Source organism: Melozone crissalis, unplaced genomic scaffold (genome assembly GCF_028551555.1).
Source record: "Melozone crissalis strain CALT ecotype California unplaced genomic scaffold, PUWL_Pcris_2 ptg000027l_1, whole genome shotgun sequence".
Taxonomy (NCBI): domain Eukaryota; kingdom Metazoa; phylum Chordata; class Aves; order Passeriformes; family Passerellidae; genus Melozone; species Melozone crissalis.
The window spans coordinates 5,912,879-5,929,452 of NW_026535805.1; the positions used below are offsets into that span (position 1 = coordinate 5,912,879).

A 16,574-nucleotide genomic window follows, 5' to 3' on the forward strand; every position below is an offset into this window, starting at 1 on the left:
TGATCCTTTCTTGAGGCAGACCACATGGAATGATCACAGCCTCACTGGCAGATTAGGCTCCTCTATTCCCTTTATGCCTTAACTTTGCAAAATGCAAGGCAAAACTGCCACTAGAAGGTACTTTTCCTGTGAAGTAGCAGAACTGGCCATGCCTGTGAGCACACACAAACCCATCAGTGTGGTGACAGGAGCAGAAAGCACAGTGGTCCCTCAATGCAATACTTACTAGACCGGCACAGGAGCACCCGTGGCGTGGGTGTCAGCGGAGTAAGGGGCAGCTGAGCGTGGGACGTGCTGTGGGAAGTGAGAACACTGCTGAAGAGGCCGGAGCCTTGCCGGACGGGGCTGAGCATCGGCGGCGGAGTGTAGGGGGGCAGCTCGTGCGTGCGCTCCAGCAGGTGATCCCCCAGGACGCGCGGAGAGCGCAGCTGGCTCTGGTACAGGGTGGCACCCGAGTGGGACATGCTGAGGTTGAAGGAAGGAGGAGGTATGAAGAGAGGTTCGGGTCTGTGCCGATACTTCTTCTTGTCCTGCAACGGTTTGAAGCTTTCTTCCGATTTTACAGCACATGGATGAGGTTTTTTGCTAGTTTCCTAAATGAAAGCACAGAGAATCTTATCATTCAGGCATGCTTCAATGTGGTTTGCACACAATCCTCTACAGCTCTGGGCAATGGCCACAGAAAAGCTGCCACCACCAGGCAGTTTTTTGGGTACCATTATAATAACCCCAGGCAGTACTGTACCTGGCACTACACAGAAACCTCAGGAGAGTGAGAAAAACCAGGACAAATTACCCTTCACCTCCATCAGCAAGCCCTCTGGGTCAAGGTACGGCTGAGCCACAGAGGCAGACATGAGAGGCTGCTGTCAACTTATGAAAATGCAGAGAACTCCTCTCCCAGACCACGAGTCTCCCACACCCTTCTTCCTTGCTACCCAGACACTCTGGGCACTTCTGTTTGCACTGAACACGCACAGAGGCTGGTGGGAAATACTTCATTACCCAGGCACAGTTTACTAGAAACTTTATATGAGAGGTTTTCTAATGCATTTATTAGTGAGACCAGAAAGGACACATGAGCTCAGTGAAATTACTGCAGTACTCAGCAGCAGGAAAGGAAGAAAAATGTAATAAATTCAAATTCTTTGCCTCTTATCACTACATTCCCATCAGCTTGATTACAGTCCAGCTGCAATAAATCTTGAACTTAACTCTCTCCTCCTTCCTTGGAGAAAAAAGGGTAGTAGATGACCATTGGGAAATTCACACACTGTTAACATGCCCAGACTTTTAGAATTTGAATGTTAAAAATAATTTAATAACACATCTCTAGAGTATACAGAAGCAGAAGGCACAGAATTTATGCAAACCTGGAATCTGGATTTCTTGGGGGAGTGGGGACAAGGTAGGAAGAAAAAGGTCCTGAGGTTGTGCTTTAAGAACACACAGAAGTTGGTAGATGAACACAGTATTATTAAATGTACTGCTTTTAGGTACTTAGGCTGTAGGCCATCTTTGGAATAAATTTGGGAAGCAGAAGAAAATTCTGACAGCGTTACTCCAGAATGTCTGCATCATCTCGTAAATTATAATACTACATAAAGCAAATTACTACAATGTATGATGTATGTTTAGACAACATACATCTTTATACCATGGGTGATTCTTGAGAATCACATTCACCCAATAAAAATCATGTTAAACAAGCATTAGCACTGTCACCCTTTATCCCTTATGTTAATAAGTTCCAGCTTGAGGAAATGTTTTTGATTACAGAGGTCCTGTCCTCTTTGTTAGATCATGGCTACATCCTCTCCAACAGCTGTTGACATTTTTTTCCCTGTAAAAAAAATTTAGTTTTGGAAGGGTTTTGCTTCTGCAGGGAAGAAAATGCAGCTTTGCAAAGGATTTTTTTTGATAATGGATATTCAGAACAGTGAAAGCTACCCGTAATGACAGATAAAGTCTATCAAGATGGTGAACATTTAGTGTTCATACATAAGAAAGGGGGAAATACCCTAAACTCAAGGGAAAAAATACAGACAACCCAAAACCTAAAAAAGAGACCCAGCAGGCCATGTCTTTGATTAAGGGCTCTGTCCTGCTCTCCAAATGTGAAAGAGCTGGTACTCTTTTCTCACAACTGTAAAGCAAACCAGCGCAACATCTTAGAAATCTTAAGCACCTCCATCTCCTACACTGCTTCACCTAGAGCATACCCATGCCAACACTGCTTTCAGAAAAGGTCACATTGAGCAGTAAAGGAGATGGTGGTGTCCATGGGCTCTCAGTGCACTAGCACCCCTGAAGAACCACCCTACTTTTCTGAAGTTCTAGTAACTGATTCCCATTGTCCAAGACGTAATGCATACTTTTGAGCCCTGCTGCTGCACCTTGATAGATCCACTCTGGACAGATCCTGATGGATGTCACTTGACTGCTAGCCTCAGCTCATCATCCTGTAGCCTTGCTGAATGTTTAGTTCCTTTTCACTGTTTCATTTTACTGATTCCTTGAGTTTTGTGGGAGCTTTTCTGGACAGCTCAAAGCACAGTATCAATAAATGCAACACAGCTTCAGTTCTTCGGTATTAAAAAAAATCCCTCTCCAATGGCACAATCTCTTTACAGAAGAGGAGGAAACTGTGGATCTTTTGATCTTTTAATGTTTCCAATGCTGCTGCTTATATAAAAGATAGGGTCCAGAGAGGGAACTGTGTGAGTTTGGTTTGCTTGGGCAATAACAAAGACCACAAACATAATTTTGAAGGAATGAATGTGCATTTTGCCAAACACTGGCAGATTTAATCACAGTCACTTTATATATGTTGCAGAAATACACAAGTCCAAGCCACCTACTCTGGTGTCTCTAGAGAAGATCTCCCACTCAGAACTTGAAGATTCAAAAAAGGCTGTCCCTATTCTTTAGAGGAACTAGAAATAGAAATGAAGAATTCTACCGCTGAGTTACTAAATATTGCGAAATGACAGCTTTCACAGTAAAGTGGAAGTTTAAATGTAAAACCTCTGTCTTAAAGGAAGAGAGGAAAGATTTTATATATACATGTATATATTATATATATTTAAAATTAGTGGATATGTCTGAATGAAGAGTCAGGAGTGAATATTGTAAGGAGTCACCCATGCTGGTATAATGCTGATTCCTCATTTGTCCATCAGCCTCACACGGAGAAGGAAAATCAAAAATATCACAAGGATATTTCTCTGCATTGTACAGATAATACCATACAGTACTTATACTCCCCAGTAATCCCTTATCATGGCGTAGTCTGCCCAAATGGATTTGAAGGAATGAGCAGAATCCATTTCTACACCGGAACATGAAATAAATATTGCTTGCTCCAGGACTCCTTCAGGAAAATAATAATGAGCATTCTCACATCTCATTCAAGCACTCATCAATTCCTGGTGCTGCCTGACCATTTCAGTTTTATAAGCGAAATGTAAGCACTAAGCAGAGCTCTTTTTCCTGTATCAGAAATCCCAGTGATTAACCCTTAGAGTTGATGCATGCAGGGAGAAAGGGAAAAATTACTTCACTGCAGAACTCCGAGTTTCATATAGCTTAGAGCACACACTCTAAGCACTGCACTCTCTTTGGCTGAAATGAGAAGCACATATATCTGACTTCAGAAAACAGGAAGAAGTAAAACTGCCGGTTTTAAGCAATAACGTAACAATGAAGCAGCCTGAAAAGGAAAAAACAAAACCAGTAAAAAGATAGTAAATCCCTTTGTTCTAGTGAGATGAAAGAATATCACATTCCAATTTCAAATTATTTGTTTTCAACTGAGATCTTGATTCCTCAGCAAGGGAAAATTAATATTTTTAGATGATTGAAGAAGAAATGCTCTGATGCTACAGGACTTTTTTTATTTATTATGAATCATAAAGATTCCAGAAAATATTTTAAAATACAGATGTTTTAGAAAGTAGCAGCACTGAAAGCAAAGGGATTTAACAAGCACAGGACAGTTAGTGGCAAGAAACACAGCACTCACAGAGGATGAGCAGGGGTTGGCCACTTTTGGACTGCACGGTGGAGAGTAAGTCATCTTCACGAGAACGGGCATCTCGTCATCTGACACAGAGTTGGCAGGCTTGTCTGTGACTGTGGCACTGCTGGCAGAGGGCTGCGTGCTGGGCTCAGGTGACAGAAGCTTTACAGGGACAGACACTGGCATGACGATGGGCGCGAGGCCATCCACCTCTTTAGACAGCGGCTGCTGTGGTGGTTTCTCCCCTTCATCCTGCACAGACAATTAAAGGCTTTCAGCCCAGTGAGGGAGCGCTGCTCTGATCGATGCACCACGCAACGTGTGCACCGTGGCTGAAAAGAAGTGGCCAGGGTTACAAACACACAACAGTGTTCCTTCTTGGGACTCCTGCTTTGCCTCAAATGAAGTCAGCAGGTCACTTGTGACTCCTACACAGGATTCAGTCCTGGTGACAAATAATCACCTGCAGCATCTTTGCGAGGTAACTTCCAGGAGGGGAGACAACCATGTCTCTTTTTATCGCTAAAAACACAGAATTCTCCATCACCCAACTAAAAACAAAAGCATGAACTCTGGAACTCTGGTAGCTTTTTACCCTCCTATGGTTTTCCCTGTTAGGACAGAATTTCTAAAATATCAGGATAAAGACTGACTGACAGGGCAAGTTATTTTTATGCAGAACAACTCAAACACATTTTTGGTTTGGTATTTGTTGATACCTATTACAACTAAAACACTTTGGAAGAAAGCTGTCAAAGATTCAACAATTCTGCTCCTCCAGTTAAAGCCTGGGAAGGCTTCCAATAAATATTCCTTAGTCATCCTAGTAGTTAAAATAAAAATAAGGAAGACTTGATGTTCCTGGTATTTCTAATATAATAAACAAACATGAGGAGGAAAAAAATTAGACATTCCTGACATGACTTGGTAGGGTGTTCTGTAACGTGCAGAGAAACAGAGAAGGACAAACACTGATCTGTCCTCCACCACTGCCTCTGTCCTCAAAACAAGACTTCTGGCCTACAAACTAACAGAATTATGTGCATTTCTACTTTCATGGGGTATGACATAACAAAACAGTGCTGAGAAGAACAAGTTTTGACAGCAAAGCAAAGCATGGCAAAGCAAGCAAACATCAACACAAAAGGACTGTGCCAAACACTGAAGTCAAATGGACTGCTACCTGTTTGAAGTTAGGAGATGCTCTTACTCCTCCATGTGACCTCATGTGACCATTTAGAGCAGGCAAACTCTTAAATTCCTTCAAGCATATTGAACACATTAGCTTGTTCTTCGCATCAGCTCTCTCAGGAAGTGTTTCTCTGTTCTGGCCACTATTTTTATTTTCATTTTTTTAAAGCATGGAACAGAAGAAAAGAGATTAGTTTGGCATGTTCCCTTTGTTGCAGAGGGAGCTTTTTTAGTCAAGGTATAAAATTTTACAGTTAGATGGTAATGAAGTCAAAAGTAAGTATGTGGTGACTACTGTGGAATATGTTGCCAATAACCTAGATCAGCTGCTCCCGAGATGGGGAAAAGGGAGGCTTTGAGCAGGACATGCTCATCAATATAGAAAATCTGAGACTCATGAGATCTACCATGAGACACCTGCATTTCCCCACTTGTGACAGCAATTAACAGCAAGTACTTGGGCACAATGCCTCTAATTTATGGTAGGCAACCACTCTGACAGACAGCTTGACCCTTCAGAGGTGTGACCTTAAGAAACAAACAGAAGATCTCTGCTGCCAAAGATACAAATCCAGACCAGACAGCATCCCTTTTCTTATAAATGCAACTCTGGAACTCCCTGCTTCTGTCTTTTTCTTTGGTTTCCTTTCTTTTTTTTTTTTTTAATTAATATTAAGAAGTATTTATTTGAGTCTATTGCTATGGGTGGGATGCTGAAAATCATGCAAACTTAAGAATCAGAAAGCACAAAACTAAAGGTGCTTCTAGAAGAGCAATAATTATTACACACCCAGACTGTATGCTTTTCCCTCTAAATACAGATCTCCTTTGCATTTTTCATATTTTATTAGAAAGACAGAATCTTTTAAAAATACCTTTGTTCTGGGGACAGTGGCTGCAGTCTGCCATCTGAAAGTTGCACCTGCTTCCAAAACAGGACAATGGAAAAGAGAGGAAAAAGTTGAGAAAATAATTTTTCAGGAAATAGTGTGTAAATGAAGGTACTCACAGCATTAAGTCTGCATTTTACATACTATTTTACTACTATTAAAAAGCCTCTGAGTTGAGTGCCAGACATCAAATCTGCCCCTATGAGCACTGCTAGTTCAAGTTTTCTTCACTCACCTGCTTGTTTGAAGCCTTTGCTTTGACCCAGAAGCACTGCTTTTGGAAACAGAGTTGACTAACTGCTCCTGAACAACTGAGCCTGCCGTGCTGAAAAATGAGCAGGCAGGATTTGTTGTAGCTGGGTCCCTCCTTCCCAGAAACTGAGGCAGAACTTCCCAAAGCCTCTCACAAGGAAAGCAGCAGCCTCGCAGCAACAGTTCTGTGCTGCTGCCAGCCTGGCCCAAAGCCAACCCTGAGCTGCAGACAGAAGTGTAGTCATGAAGTTTCCCAATAGTTCCCCATCCCAGAGATGCCCACAGCTCACATCCTAACCTCCTGCCTCTGCCGAAACCGCTTAGTTTCCACACTTTGCTACTCTTCTGCAAACAAATTTGGCTGGGCATGGATCGAAAACACCACCTACCTGAGGCCACGTGGTGCTGGGAGAGTCTTGCTGAGAGCTTTTGTTGTTCAGATGAACTCCCAGGGGAGGCAAAAGAGTTCGATGAGACACAGCATTACCTACAGAATTCATGTCCTGCCGTGCGGGATCCTCGGCGCTCTCGGGTGGAGTGAGGCCGACGTGGGAGTTCAGGGATGGCACTCTGCTCTCGCTCAGGTACTGCTTCTGCTGCTCTTGCTGCTGCAGTAAACTCTGCGGGTACAAGTGCCTGTACTGTTCGTGGGGATCCTGGAAGCAATACTGAGGCACTGCTCCCAGCTGGATAAGCTGCACAGGATGACCGGGATCCTGAGAGTACTGGTGTGGCTCATGCATAGTCTTTGGATCGGGTTCCCTGTGATACGGAGGAAGCGGCAACTGCATCTGCTGCTGCTGCTGCTGCAACTGCTGCATGACAGGCTGTGTTTGGTAATACTGCGCGATCTGCACGGGACACTGCCGCTGCTGCCGAGCCGGGGGCTGCTGCTGCATCTCCTGGATCGAGAGCCGCTGGTGTCCCTGCTGGGGCTGCCCGTAGTACTGAGGCTGCTGCAGGTGCTGCATCTGCTGCGGCAGGAGCTGCTGGGACTGCATCTGCGGAACGTGCGCCTGTCCCTGCTGGAACGCAGAATGCATCTGCATCTGCGATAAGTGCTGCTGGTAGTCGTAGTACAGCTGTTGGTGCTGCATGACTTGCATTTGTTGCTTTTGCTGTGTGCTTGCAAAGTTCTGGTGCGTTTGCTGTGGCACTGATTGGTATCTTTGTACGGTGGAAGCTACGGGCTGTTGCTCAACCGCCGGCTTCTGGGACAGCAGCTGCCGGAGCGCGCTGTCACCGGAATTATCCACCATCGAAGACTCGGTGTGCAGAACCTGAGCCATGTTGTTGACTTGAATTCTCAGATTTTGGTTAGCAAATACTTGTGTAAAGGAGTCCAATTTGTGCAGGACCCCACTGGTAATTTTTTGTGACCGGTTTTCGCTGGGTTGCGGGTAAGAATATTGGTATCCGTCATGGGACTCCCCCTGCCCGAGGGGGCTCCACATTGAGCTTTGATTATTCAAACTGTTCCTCGCTGGGACGTGGTTTCCTGAGCCAGAATGTGTCCAACTGGTTTGTCTAGATGTATCCATCGACCCAAGACTTTTTGAACCTACAGGCAAAGCTATACTGTCCCGTGAATCTTGGGGAAATGGAGGGGAGAGGGGGGACGCCTGGGGAGCATCCATAACAGATGTCCCATAGCTATGATTCAGAGATGGAAGGGAGTTCATTTGGTGTTGTTCGTAGTACAAGTTCTCGTTGTTGTTGGCAGTATGATTAGTTTTATACAATTGCTGGTCCCCCATTTTTGGTCACTTCTGTTCCAAACTTACAGGCACACAAACCATTGAAATCTCTATGAACCCTGAGATAGCTGAGTGAGGGGAAGGGAGGGGAGGGGAGAAGAAGCTAGAATTACTTATAATTCAGCATGTCCATCATGTGCATCACAAGGACTGAAATTTCCTCCAGTCTGTCAGTAATTCCAATCTCAGACTCGATGTTGTTTCACATTTTCAATGAATGGACCACAGCACAAATCCTACACAGATCAGTAAGTTCAGTGTGCCAAGCACCTGCAGAGTAAGAGAAAGACAAGGTAAGTGCTGGCTCTTGCCATAAACTCTTATTGTTATTGCCTCAAAGGAAACTGTAAAATCTTCTCGTTTGAAATACATAATCAGATGCAAAATTGTAGCAGCTGGGCTATTTCAGAGCAGTTAGATTACTTCATCTCATCCTATTATCCTGCCTCTCCTCTAGTGCTCCGATAAAATCATTCTGCCAAACCAATAAAAGCTTATTCTTCAAAACTGTCTTTTCCCATAAAGAATATAAACATTCAAGCAGTTTTACTCAGCCATATACTGTGCTCTCATGACTAGTTTTAGTCAGTTGACTATCAAGGCAAGTCATAGACTCACAAAATCACAAAATGGTTGGGGTTGGAAGGGACCTCTGCAAACCCCTTCTAAAGCAGGTTCACCTGTGCATATCTCCAGAGGAGACTCCACAACCTCTCTGTGCAGCCTATTCCAGTGCTCTGACACCCTCAAAGTAAGGATGGATAGATCATATTTAGATGGAACTTGCTGTGTTTCAGTTTGTGCCCACTGCTCCTTGTTCTGTTGCTGGGCACCAATGAAAAGAGCCTGATTCCATCCCCTTGACACCTGCCCTTAAGATATTTCTATGCATTGATAAAATCTCATTTTCTCCAGGCTAAACAGCCTCTCCTCATAAGAGATGCTCCAGTCCCCTTATCATCTCTACAACCCTCCACTAAACTCTTTCCAGTAGTTCCTTGCCTTTATTGAACTAGAGAGCCCAGAACTGGACACAGCACTTCAGAGGAGGCCCCAGTAGGGCAAAATAGAGGCAAGATCACCTCTCTGGACCTGCTGGCAATGGTCCTCCTCATGCTCCCCTGGACACCTTTGGCCTCTTGGACCTTAAGGGCACTGCTGGACATGGACAGCTTATTGTCCACTAGGACTCCCAGGTCCTTCTCCACAAGCTGCTTTCCAGTAGCTGAGCCCCTGGGTTGGTTTAGGGAGCTATTCTTCCCTATTGCACCCTGCACCTGCCTTCATGGAACTTCATTAAGATCTCTCCACCCAACTCTCCAGCCTGTCCAGCTCTTGCTGAACAGCTACCCAGGCTTCTGGCCAATCAGACATTCCTCCCAGCTCTGCATCAGGAACAAACTTACTGAGAGTATGTTCTGTCCCTTCATCCACATCACTGAGAAGTAAGTTGAACAGGGCTGGACCCAGTATTGGCCCCTAGGGAACACCACTAGCAATGGGCCTGCAATGAGACCCTGCACCACTGTCCACAACTCTAGGACCATCCCTTCAGGCAGTTCTCAATCCACCTCACCAATCTAACCCACACTTCCTGAGCTCACCTATGAGGATGTTATGGGAGACAGTGTCAAAAGCCTTGCTGAAGTCAAGGTAGGCACTGCTCTTCCCTCCTGCGCCCACACAGCCAGACATTCCACTGCAGAGGGCTATCAGATATTACTTCTCCTTGGTGAATCCCTGTTGACTACTCCTGATAACCTTCTTTTACCCCACACCCTTAGAGCTGGCATCCAGGATGAGCTGTTTCATCACCTTTCCAGGGATGCAGGCAAGGCTGACTGACCTGGAGTATGTCTGCTAAGATCAAGCCAGTCAATTGAAGTAATTTCTGACCAGTCACCTTACATCAGGAATGCTGAACTCCAACTTCTGTTCTACCTTCTCACCCCTCCTTCTTTGTGTTGCATGATTTTAACAGACAAATTTATACTGGATGCAGCCTTTATAATTTTTAGTGTATAAACTGTAACTCAAATAACATTTTACAGATGTCTGTACTGTTTCTGAAGAACAAAAAAATACATAAGCACATGATAGGATTGTTTTACTACTCCACAATATGAAGCAATCACTGTGTCTACAGTCACACATATGCACGGAGGTACAAAATGCTTATGCACTCACAAATACATACATAAAATAAAAGCAGACCCTGAACTTGAACGAGAACACAGAAATATTAAACCAAAACCTTAACTCTGCTTCCTTCATATCTGATTTTCTAAATGCATTGCTCTCCATCAAAGACTCCTGGACACTGATGTTCTTACCTTTCTAACCTGGGAAGAATCCTCCATTGATGTGGATAAATGTGAAGTCACCGATGGAGAAAATTTTAACCATTGCTGGATGCATATTAAGGAGAGTTTATGCTAGCAACAGCAAATAAGGGCAATACATAGCTGCAGGCAGAAAAAAACCTTTTCCATTCTAGCATAATGTATAACAGAAAGCCATACTCCCAATGAAGAGCCTTTGCAGTGTGTATAGTTTTTGTGTAAACCATCTGCAACCATTAGTATGAACATCTTCACGTGACAAATAATAGCTGAGAATAATTTCAAGTTTATTTCTCCTTTCCAGAAATATACATTGCTTCACAGTTTCTCTGAACACACTCCCTTCCAGATTTTTATAGATGAACAATTAAAGAAGATAGGAGTCAACAAAGAATAGTCAGGCTGCCAACAGGGTTTTTCATCCACGACCCAACTTCAAAGACTTCCTATTAAAAATTATGAAGGGAAACTAAACAAACCCTCCACAAAACATTAAAAGGGCATAAAAATAAACATTGTATGGTGTTTCACACTGAAAGGCCATCAACATTTAGAGGAAGAGAGGGAACGTGCATCTCCTTTTATGCCTGCCAAGTTAAGGAAGCTCAGTCAAGATGCTCAGAACACATCTTCCCATAAAAACAGTACTGCTGGATCTGTAGGCACACCTTTTGCATAGGAGCTATGTCCCATTTCACCTATTAGCAGAGCTGTAATTCACACCAAGTTCCCTGAATTTGGCCCTTCTTTTAAAGTCTGAAGTGACAAATATTAGTCAAAGGACAAGAAACAATACAAACCAATGAGGGAGAACAGATGTCTCAGGAAACAATTAAAAGACCACAAGAATTCCAGGACAGTAAGAGACTTAAGGCAGCAAACAACCTGATTTCATTACAAAAATGTATCAAGGGACCAACCAGGCCCCTGAGCCCTTCTCTTCCCACAGGCAGGAGCACCACAGTGGCAGATGCTGTGGACTGTACCAGCAGCCACAGCTAGTGCTGTAGTCACCACAAGAAGTGATGTCCCTTGGGCATGTGCCAAGTTCCACTTACTGCACCCTTTCACCTGGGGGTTACCTGTCACAGGTTACAGAACACTGGAAAGCACTCAAGAGGCTTCATATCTGTGGCATCAGCACAGACACCTTTCTTCCTCTCTCTCAGAATAAAAAAAATTAATTGAAACATTATTCATTAGCATTTCCTCTTCAGCAGCTCTAGCATCCTCAACTCAGCTCTGGTTTGAGAGGTGGGACATGCTGCTGTCAGGTAGATTACAGAGTTATCATCAGAGTCATAGAGAAACATTTGTAAAAAGCTCTAAAAAACATAACGGGATATCACATTAAAATACCAATCAAGTCACAAAAAGACTGGAAAGTTTAGTTTCAAATCCCATTTGAAAAAATTGCATTGTTTTCAAACACCCATCTCCCCTCCCCCAAAATAAAAATAAAAGAAAGATGAAAACATTCCTTTCAAAGGCATCACTGATCTGGAGAGAAAAAAATGCAAATGTTTAAAAAGCATTGTTATTCTACCTTCAGGTAATAGAAAAAACCCAGATATGCACATTGATAAAAGCATAATCAGTAATCAACCAGTCCCTTAGATACCAAATGTTTTTTTAGTACTCGAACTAAAGGCTTAAACTCAAAGGCTTGATGCTGTATACACAGCATTTGCTATCAGCTTTAACAAAATCCTAACAGTATCCATTTCTTGTCAGATTAAACCAAAGTCTGTCATGACATCATTAAGGCTCAGGGGCAGCAAAGTTAGTCTCTGGCCAACTGAGAAACCATTAGCAGTATACTGAATTATTTCCATTTAAGAGAAAGGAAGAAAAGGGTGCTTTTTCTTCTTTGTGTTTAGCACTGGTGCCTAAACACCCATCACTGCCATTTACCACAACAGCTCTGACTACTAAATGGTTAAACTGAACAACCAACCTGGTAGAAGTTGAAAGCAACAACGGTTCTGCAGTTCTGTGTTTCTTCTCTTCCTAACAGTCATTTATGCTACTTAACCTATTACATTTCTGACATTACAGATACATCCCAATTATGCAATCATTACAAAGAAACATGAAAACAAATGCCAACAGACAGAAACATTTCTGTAGGCTGCCTAGAAAAAGAAATACCCTACTTAAGTTTATGGATGAAATCTGGAGTCAGGCTAATGGTGGTTCAATTGATTTCAACAGAGACAAGGGTTTGCTCCAATTCTTTTCTCATAATTTCAACAAGGTCCCCTGCAACTTGCACAGCTCCATTCTCCAGACTGAAAGCCAGGGGCCCACCAAGCTGGCTGAAAAGCCTTTACACACTCCAGCTGTCTCCCTATTCAAACACAAGTAACTGAAAGGCAATACAAATAGGCTCTCCTGGAAGCATGCCATAACTTGATTCTGGTAAACTTGAAGTGGGAAGGAAATACCAGTCTTCAATAAAGGTGATCCAGTTTTTCTCCTTTGTAAATTCTATCACCGTAGAGTAAGAAGCAGCTCTGGGGTCCCCAGCACAGGAAGGACATGGACCTGTTGGAGTGAATCCAGAGGAGGCAACCAAGATGATTACAGGGATGGAGCACCTCTCCTGTGAGGAAATGCTGAGAGCACTGGGATTGTTCAGCCTGGAGGAGAGAAGACCTTGCAGTGATCTAATTGTGGCCTTCCAGTACCTGAAGGGAGCCTCTGAGAACGATGGTGAGGGACTTTTTATGAGAGCATATAGTGACAGGACTTGGAGGAATGGCTTCAAACTGAAAGAGAGTAGGTTTAGAATATATACTAGGAAGAAATGCTTTACTGTGAGGGTGATGAGGCACTGGAACAGATTGCTCAGAGAAGTTGTGGATGTCTCATCCCTGGAAGTGTGTAAGGCCAGGTTGCATTCTGAGCAGCCTGGTCTAATGGAAGGTGTCCCTGCTGACAGCAGGGGGGCTGAAATTAGATGGCCTTTAAGATCCCTTCCAATCCAGGCCATTCTATAAACTTAGAGAAGACAACAGGCAGTGAAATACTAAGAAGATGATAGTTATATAAAATGAACACTTCTGGCTCCATCACACACCAGAGAAGCCAAAACCCGCAGAATTTTTCAACTCAAGTAAAATTACAGATCAAATGACAGTCACACAATTGAACTGCCTGAATTCACATGAATTTCAGAACAAGACATCCACTACAAATAAGTCGATGCATAAAAGTTGGGCTAGGTGTGTGCTGTGAAAAACCAGGGCTGAATGTCAGCCAGAGCCAGTTTCAGAACTGAGTTAATGGAGAGGGATGACAAAAGACTGTATGAGAGCAAATGCTGAAGGAAGCAGACTCACTAAAAGGCTGTAAAGTTATTACAGCTCTAATCTAACCCATCTCAGTAGGCTGCATGGCTGTGTATCAAAAGGGAATTGGATCCTACAGTTTGTCCAACTTATTTCAAGTTTTTCAGCTGTCCCTTTAAGCTAAAAATCTACATGCTTTTATAGATTAATTACTAGCTAGCCTGAAAAAAAGAAGACTGGATAAGATAGCAAAAAAGCCCACACTCTTCCACGTTCAACCAACTTTTGCAGGACCAAGTATCTGTAGCTACTCACAAGCAACAGCATCAGCAGATACTCACTTGCTGGGGACCATCCCTCCTTGTGTCCCTCCCTCCCTCCCTCTGGGATGGTAAAACATCTGCTAAAGCAAAGTTAACCACCACCCCTAGCAGCCTTAAGTGTGTTTTTTAACACCTAAGGACTGCTTAGAAATGTGTCATTGCTGTGTGTTCTCATGTTCTAATGGTGCATTACCACCCCTCAGTCACACAGGCTGACAGGGCTCTCTTGAGTGACTGCCTTTCTGCCACTGCAATATAAGCTTCATTCTTAACTTCAGGTAACATGAAAGCCAAAATCAAGTTCTCCTTTCCCCTCTTTCATTTAAATTTTTCCCCTACTTAGCTTCCATAGAAACAAAACAGTGTTTCTCTTATTCATTTTTCAGCCTTTTTTATGGGAAAGTTTTTATTGACCTGTTTTGTTATTCAGAACTGTCAGATCTCCTGCCAAGCTCTTCCTAAACCAAGACAGCCATCATTCACATCATCTTGCTCTCTGATTTCCGTTAGGATAGACACAGGAATAAACAGCAGTTCCTTCCCTGACAGCCTGCATTCTGCTCACACCAGTGCCTGGCCATACCCCAGCCCTGAAGCTGGGCACACACAGGCACAGTTTTCAGCTGGCCACTACACCCCTGTGACCCCACCCAGAGGAGCAGCTTTGAAAAGTAAGGGATCTGCCCAAGAACAGATCCACCTGCACTGCACACACACAGCTCTTGGTGGGAAGCTGGTATTGTCCCTAAGTCTTCAGACCAGAGTAATGCTGGAAGGCTGAGAAGCACAGAATTAGGAGAGTAAGAGTGGCAAATTTCAAATACCTCTGTGCTCTTGTGCCCTGTTTAGATACCACGTTTGCCCTCATAACTTTTTATGCCCCTGCTCTTTTTTTTTTTTTTTTTTTCCTTGGGAAAGAATATAAGCCTGTGAAAAAATCAGCAGTGTACTCAAAAGAGAATGAATAATTTCCAATGCCAGGCAAGGTGGTTGGGTGAGCCAGCTGAGAGGAAAAGGGAAAGAGAGGTGAGATGATAACTCAAAGACCTACTTTTACATTTTTTTTAAAGTATCTATAGAAATCCTGAAGACATCTGATATAGCAATAAAGAGAGGCAGAGACTGAAAATAAGGGTCAGTAGATATCAGGCTCACGGCTGTTTTGGTTAGAATAAACACTGAAGCAGCAATATGGATTTCAAGGGCCAAAAATTTTCTACCTCAAGGACAAATGTTTTTAGGGATGAAAACCTTCTCATCCCAATCCTGGATACAATTGCTCCTGTGGTTTCTGCTGCAATTCAGTTTTGGCTGGTTTTGAATGGCAGAGATCTCAAACCCACGCCTGTATCTGCATTCAACCCCAGAGGTTGACGTTCTTAGGCAAAACCAACAACAAAGAACCCACTTCAGTATATGAGAAAGTATGCAAATAGAGGAATTACAAAAGGGAAGAGGATTGAAAGGAAGCAAAATATTTAGTAGACTGATTTTTATAGCAAGCATAGTAAGAAAGCTATATACTCTTAAAATGGAAAAGGAAAATGGATAAGCTGCTTTTTAATATTAATGCTGGTAGTTCTTCAACAGTTGCACAAATCCTTCAAAAATTATCATTCTCTTTGCAGCTAAGCTTCTGCAGTGCAGTTGGAAAGGCTGCTGAGTCTCATGTGGCTGCTCATTTAAGCTGTTCCCATTTCCACTCTTAAGAGAGACTAGAATGTCCTAATTCAGTTTAATAAAAAACACATTGGACTTGGGGGAGGGGAGAACAACGATGGCACTGGGAGAGAACCGAGCAATTTTTCTACTTCAATGAAGTTTAAAAAAAGGCAGCAAAGAAAAATCAAGAAAAAAACCCCAAAAAACCAAACACCAAACCCAACGAACCCAACAGGAAAAACAGTTGATCATCTCAGGAAAGTCTCTAGAAAAGGAGGAGAAGAAAGGGGGAAGACAAACAGAAAAATCTTCCTCTTGTTTTGATCTATGTAAAAATGCATTCTAAGGCACTAGTAATTTAATGAAAATGTTTTTCCCCCAAACTAGCAGAACTATTGTGGTTATTCAAAAAGAGAAGGCTGATTTCTAAATAAAGCCATAAACTGAATTTTGTTTAAGGAAGATACAATTTCATGAGTCCCAAAGAAACAAAGAAGGTTGCTTCAACAAATCTGATTATCTTTGCTGTCAGTGAATTGTTTCAAGGTACTCTGAAGGGTTTGGAGAACTGCAACAAAAGCAAGTATCACATTACTTCATAAAAATGGCAAACATAAAATGATGTGATTTCCTCACAGTACTGATGAGAAATAAAAACAAAATACAAACCTTGACTTAAGGCCAGAAGGCACTTGAATTGTATATTCCATGACTAAGCGACTAAAAGCATACCAAACACAGCACTAACTACAGGTGCTACTGTGACAAACACAGTAGTTTTATTTTTTTAATATTTGCTAATACCTTACTGCATATTAGATCAAGTGAAACTTGATTTGAAAT

General features: G+C 42.8%; 1 protein-coding gene across 6 annotated transcripts in view; it reads right to left on the reverse strand.

The window, feature by feature from the left end:
- The window catches only part of TRERF1 (transcriptional regulating factor 1), a 99,046-nt gene that overhangs the window by 12,941 nt on the left and 69,531 nt on the right, over positions 1 to 16,574 (reverse strand). For 3 of the 6 annotated variants that reach the window (XM_054279956.1, XM_054279955.1, XM_054279957.1), the window contains 5 exons: positions 6,744 to 8,381; positions 6,088 to 6,137; positions 5,205 to 5,355; positions 4,025 to 4,273; positions 227 to 593 (listed from right to left, as the gene is read on the reverse strand). In XM_054279956.1, the coding sequence (XP_054135931.1) occupies positions 227 to 593; positions 4,025 to 4,273; positions 5,205 to 5,355; positions 6,088 to 6,137; positions 6,744 to 8,111 (2,185 nt within the window). In that variant the 5' untranslated portion in view covers positions 8,112 to 8,381. The remainder of the gene's footprint in view (positions 1 to 226; positions 594 to 4,024; positions 4,274 to 5,204; positions 5,356 to 6,087; positions 6,138 to 6,743; positions 8,382 to 16,574) is intronic. The other 3 variants (XM_054279958.1, XM_054279960.1, XM_054279959.1) reach the window with 3 other exon arrangements.